The sequence below is a fragment of the Ptychodera flava genome, chromosome 13, assembly GCF_041260155.1.
Source record: "Ptychodera flava strain L36383 chromosome 13, AS_Pfla_20210202, whole genome shotgun sequence".
NCBI classification, from domain to species: domain Eukaryota; kingdom Metazoa; phylum Hemichordata; class Enteropneusta; family Ptychoderidae; genus Ptychodera; species Ptychodera flava.
Window position 1 is genome coordinate 20,167,401 of NC_091940.1, and position 6,323 is coordinate 20,173,723.

Consider the following 6,323-nt stretch of genomic DNA (forward strand, 5'->3'; position numbering starts at 1 on the left):
TCTCTTTTCTTGCCAAATTCGCGCAGTTGTAGTATAGTCCATGTTATTAATAAATTTATGATTATGAATATTCTTGATAAAAATTTAATATTTCTGTCATTATTGTGGTAACAAAATGTCAGTGAACACTGCATTTACTAAAACTGAATTTCCTGCTTTTGTTTTTTGAAAAGATAATTTTATTCCAACAAAGAGCAAATAAAACAAATCTACATAACTGTGAATGCGTCGGAGAGAATGAACAAATTTACAAAGCAGTTATCTGAAAAAATCAGTCATTTAACTAAAAAGAAGAGAAAGAGAAAGATAAAAACATATCATCATATAAATACGTTCAGTACGCATACTTCTCCCTAAGTCTTATAAAGCTTGAAAACTTTGTGATAAAATCCTCAGCTTTGTTCATAATCTTCAACAAAAGTGAAATACAATCCTTGAAAAAGAGCATTTTAATTGCATAACATAGGATTTGATGAGTAACTTTAATCCCAGTAAGAGTAACTTAATTTCTAATATTCCAAACTGTGGATTTTACAAAAGAAGTGATACAGTATATGTCTGATGTTGCATTATTATCATTTTCAATTCCTGCATTTGCTAATCTTTTGATATTGGTATTGTTATCAAAGTTGCGTTTTCTGACAAAGAAACGAATACATTTCTGCCAGGTCTCTTTATCATATTTACACTCAAATAAGATGTGTTCCAGTGTTTCTTCTCGGCCACAAATATGACATTTCCCATCAGTTAAATTTAAAGTCTCCTGAATTTCCATCAATTGAAGTAAGTTTGCATTACAGCGCCCTCTATATTAACCTTGACCATCCATGTGTACCACCCACAGGAAGATGATCAGATTTCCTGTGACAATAGAACGAATGATTGAAATGCCAGCATTAACATCGTGATGGTACTTTGATGCAAAATTACACGATTTGAAATCTTGACACAGGAATAGAGGTGATTAGTGATATGATCATTCAATTTGAGTTTTCATCGCTTTGTAGTTTTGTGTAGAACTTTGTGATTTTTTTACTTAGATTATGTTAATTTCTTCTTAGTACAGTTTTTACGTTAACCATGAAGTGAGTTAATCTTGAGTATAACGAACTGAGTTAAATGAAGGTGATTATTGGTAATCTGAAGCACAACGTGTGACCGAGCCAATATATTCCCCAAGCTATTGTATACTCACAAAAGTACCCAACTGCAACCTTTAAATTTATTGGCGTAAAAAAGTTCAAACGTTTTTATCAAACTTTATCTTCAGGCTACTGTTTGCTCAATATCAGCCCGTCATGATACGCCCAATCAGCAACATTATTTTTTTCAAGTCCTCATTTCTGTCTTTCTGCCTGTCAGCATGCATGCATGCATGAATGTATGTATGTATGTATGTATGTATGTATGTGTGTGTGTGTGTGTATGTATGTATGTATGTATGTATGTATGTATGTATGTATGTATGTTATGTATGTATGTATGTATGTATGTATGTATGTATGTATGTATGTATGTATGTATGTATGTATGTATGTATGTATGTATGTGTGTGTGTGTGTGTATGTATGTATGTATTTATGTATGTATGTATTTATGTATGCGCGCGCGCGCGCGTGTGTGTATTGTATGTAGCAAACATAGCTCATTTCCCAGTGTAATCATTATGCGAATGCACGCCTTTGTTCTTTTACCATATCGGGACATATGTAACAGAGCATCATATCAAGCTGTTGAATGAGGACATTTAGTTTGAGGTGAACAGCATTTTCGTTAGGGTGACTAAGTACCATGTCCCACAGATCGAGAAAATTCACACCTATACCACTGAAGACTCTGCGCACCATTCTATTCATGTCATAAAACAGATAATTTCCACTATGGACACTTTGCTCACCATCGACATTATCTCGAGGATGTGCCAATTTGACGATAACGATTGCCTTAGGACATCGTTCCAAAAGTCTGAGAACTGCCAATTTGGTTTGGTAAACTCTATCGAGGTACGCCCTAATAGACCATGAAGCATAATGGAAGGAGAAATTAAACACGACAACTGGTGTGGTGGATCTGCAGGTCGAAGTGCTGATCTTGTCGATGAAGTCACCTTCAAGCATGAGTTCATTCACCCGTTGAACGTTATTTCCCACTCTTAAAGCTATGTACTCAAAGACAGTTTCCAGCGTGCCGCCAACAATGCCTTTAGACAAAAGAAGCTGGTGGATTTGTCCGAGAGTTGAATCGCCATTTAAGAAGAAACGTTTGTCTGATGCACACTGGAGCCTCTCCTTGGGCGTCCATGCTTGACATCGGCACATCAACGGCACGAATATTTTCTCGCTGGCCCAATATCCACTTGACATAGAAACGGGAAGGTCAGGTCCACAGGCTGGAATATCCAGAGTCTTTTGAGAATCTAAAAGACAAATCAGGCGACATGCAGATAATGGGCGTCTGTCCAGTATTTCACCATTCACTTATTAAACGAATGGTTAAAAAAAACACAAAAAACCAAAACAAAACAAAAAAGGGGAAGCTCTGAAGACTTGAAATATTTTGTTCTTCTCAGTTTCGGACTCGTCACAGATCGAGATCGAGAGAGAGAGAGAGAGAGAGAGAGAGAGAGAGAGAGAGAGAGAGAGGAGAGAGAGAGAGAGAGAGAGAGAGAGAGAGAGAGAGAGAGAGAGAGAGAGAGATAGCACCTGCACCCAATTCCATCAATAGAAGCTCATCTTTCTAAGGTTAGTCGTACAGTGATATGTACAATATCTATCTATCTATCTATCTATCTATCTATCTATCTATCTATCTATCTATCTATCTATCTATAATATATACGCACACACACATGTATATATATATATATATATATATATATATATATATATATATATATATAGACAGACAGACAGACAGACAGACAGGTGTAAATCATATAGCATACCTTCAATTTTCACTTTTATCGGGCTTGCGGTGAACTGTGCATTTCTGAACTTTCTATGAAGAGACGATATTGTAGGTCACTTTATTACTAGTCACAAATTTAACTTTAAAGACATAGAAGGTCAAAACCTACATGGAAGGAGGACATGTACATGTGTAGAATGCATTTTAATTGCTGAAATGTAAAGTCAATTCTGGTCCGGACTAGAATTCAGATGTAAACAATAACAGAACAATGTAGGCGTGTAGACGCTTTTTGACAAGCTAAATAGCTGGTGTTTCAACATTTTCAACTTACTTTTGAGGGTAGAACTGAAACTTGAAATCGACTTACAAAATAATAGTAGGGAAAATAACATCGACTGACCCTTTAATTTGGGCCGCAATGTGCGCCACAAGCAACATCTGACAATCGCACGTTTGCGGGCGCAACGTGGCATTACGTCAGCGACCATTTGTTGATTCACAACGGGTGTAGCTATGATTTAACAGACCGCAAATGGCCTATTCAGCGTATACGAGACAGACAGGACAGACACAGACACAGAGGCGAGCAAAGATGTATGTTTCCTTTTCAACTATACAAGTTATGGTGAAGATTTTTTCTCAAACTTACCCATTGAATAAATATTCTTTGCCCTTCAAGGCATCTCTTGCAAACCGAAACATGCCACGCAGATCGTTGCTAATATTTGTTAGAGCGTGGCATCCAAGAGTCTTTCCTTTGTCGCAGAGGAACATCGTTCTGCCCAGAGACCACATATTTGAATAGCTGCATTTGTTTTCCCACCCGCCTTCATTTGCTAATGTACAATTACTCTTTTCAATAACTTTGCCGTCTGTAAAATTGACAAACCAGGCCAAACGTCGATCCTTGTACCTCGCTGTGTCGTAGGATAAAACAGCCTCTCTGGTGAAGAGCAAAGTCACATTTATAGAGGCGTCTCCCGTCCACCCCGCGAAGAAGTACATACTGTATGTGCCATTGCCATAATCGACAGTTCTACCAGCGGTGTATTTTTGAAACTGTCCGTTGCACATCACACCGGCCAGGAAGTCACCTCCCCTCATACGTCCGTTCCCGTATTCATCCCTGGCTTCTACGATGACGTGTATAAAATCACCTCTTTTGAAAGTTGATCGTCTGTTCTGGAGATAAACCCTGGAGAGACCGACAAATAATCCGCTATAACTCAAAGCGACATGCCCACACACACCTACACACTTATAATGAATTTACTGGATATACATAAAGTATTCACGCAGGGGCAGAATGACGCACGTTCGTACATGCATACCTAGGTTTGTCCCTAAGTCTGTGGGCTTAACCCTTTGAGAGCTGTAATTTTTCCCACCAAAGTTTTACTGCCACATTTTACCAATCTCTTATGAATTTTTCTGAATTTTTTTGATAATTCTAGACCAAATGGACATATTTTACTGGCTACAGTTTTTTATTAAAATATTTGAAAAAATCTGAGAAAAATTGATTGTGGTATATTTTATAAAGGTGAGAAAAATTGACATTGGCGCTCAAAGGGTTAATAATATCATTACAGGGTAAACTGAAGAAATAAACTTACGCAAACTGTCACATTGATAACGAGGCGATGACGAAATTGAGGAAGTAAACTTTGAAAGCCCATTGCGTAGATGCATGGCGGGGTCATGGTGAAACTTCATTGGTAGCTGTTGCGAATAGATGATGTCAAAACATCGTTGAGATTGTTTACTTTCGCTGAAGGCGAGTTACATCAGAGTTATTGGTTTGTAAGGACAAAAATATTTACAGAACACGACTCTCGACGGAACGACGAAATCCACTCACCTTGATTTCGTAACTGATGTAGGACCGAACGACTTCTGAGCAACTTCAAGGGATTTATGTCTTTGAGGAGGCATATTATCTCTTCGTAAGTGTTTGTAAGACCATTCGTATTCCTGAACGATTCCCAACCACCCCATTCCGAAGTGATCATAGTCGATGTATGGAAACAGAGAGTCCTGCTTCCGACCCAATGTCATGTTGCTGTCGGGTTCTCGCCTGTCGCCCACTGTGGGTAATAGCAGCATTTCCATCAGTTACCATAGTCGAATCGTTCAGACGAGTTGATATTCCAAGATACGCATGGAAGCGTAAACGATTGTCCTGAAAGTGGATTCGCTAAAATTATAACGGCTTCATGTGTCGAAATTTATCAGACGGACCATATAAAGGAGGACTACCTTGTGTGGAATGCACCTCTGGGCAAATACATTTTGACAATACTTTTCTAGTGTACCGCTTGTGCGGGCTTATTTTGAAGCTCGAGAAGTAAGGACAGTGTTCACCATCTTATTTTTTCGAAAATGGAATATTGAATTTTGTCCCATTGAGTTAACAATGGGGTGGGGTCTATTTTGAATTTCAAGTGTCGGTAAATGTTTAGTTAATTGTTTCTCTGCTACCAAACTCTGTTCTTTGGCCCCCAATTTTTATTCTTGATTTAGAAAGAATGGTTAAGTTTTCTTGCGGAAAATTTGAGCTAGAACATTTCAAGTATTTCAGTTTCAAGGCACGTTCTACCATAAAAGTCACTGTTTCCCGAAATTTCTGAATTTCCATCCTCTTTACGTAAATATTGGTGGAGAATCCGCACATCTTCGCCATATTTACCATTCTAGGAATTTGCAGTGTTCAATGTTCCCCACACTGTGTAGTGCCTATAGACACTACGTAAATGAGTCATATGTTTTCATCTCAATCATTGACAGGACGGAGTCAAGTGTCTGTCTCAGATATTCGTTTTGGCCTTCGTTTATCACGATGGAAAGACTGTTGGTACATGTATAGTAGGCACTAAATTCGCACAGATTTCTACAATTGAAAACGTTCACGATTTCGACAGTTGGTTGGTGCTCTATCGATGCTGTCCCTATACTCACCAGAACTGTCTTGTACAGGTAAGCTCCGATGATCATACCCAGAAACAGTGTCAAAGCTGGCCTAAGAAATGTCGGCAATCGTGAGGCCAAACCATTTTTGTCCATCGTGTCGTCTGAAATATAATAAAACCCAGGGCATTCATTGAATTTGAGTGGTGGTTACTCGAATCAAGCATCATTGCTGTTGACAACCAACTAACTACTGATCTCATTGCAGTACTCTGAGATATCGGCATTAATCAATCAAATATTTGTTTTATACCTTTAAATGAAGCAATTTTAATACCCTTGTCTGAGTCTGAGATTAATGAGATCCATAGACTGATTAAATTATTGTATGGTATAACGTTTCCTTTCTAACGACGGATACATCGAAGAAGTTTTCGTTTGCCGTTTATTCTTATGTAAACGTCGACTTGGCGGACGTACAGCACAGCACAGGATTGCATACTTTA

At 38.2% G+C, this 6,323-nt stretch overlaps 1 protein-coding gene across 1 annotated transcript; it reads right to left on the minus strand.

The window, feature by feature from the left end:
* Positions 1 to 173: 173 nt before the first annotated feature.
* On the minus strand, positions 174 to 5,974 carry LOC139147759 (NXPE family member 4-like). Its single transcript, XM_070718954.1, has 5 exons — positions 5,869 to 5,974; positions 4,772 to 5,092; positions 3,560 to 4,105; positions 2,945 to 2,997; positions 174 to 2,416 (listed from the first exon to the last, which is right to left on the minus strand). The coding sequence occupies exons 2-5, from the start codon at positions 5,020 to 5,022 to the stop codon at positions 1,665 to 1,667; spliced, it is 1,602 nt and encodes a 533-aa protein (XP_070575055.1). The 5' UTR covers positions 5,023 to 5,092; positions 5,869 to 5,974; the 3' UTR covers positions 174 to 1,664.
* Positions 5,975 to 6,323: the final 349 nt, after the last annotated feature.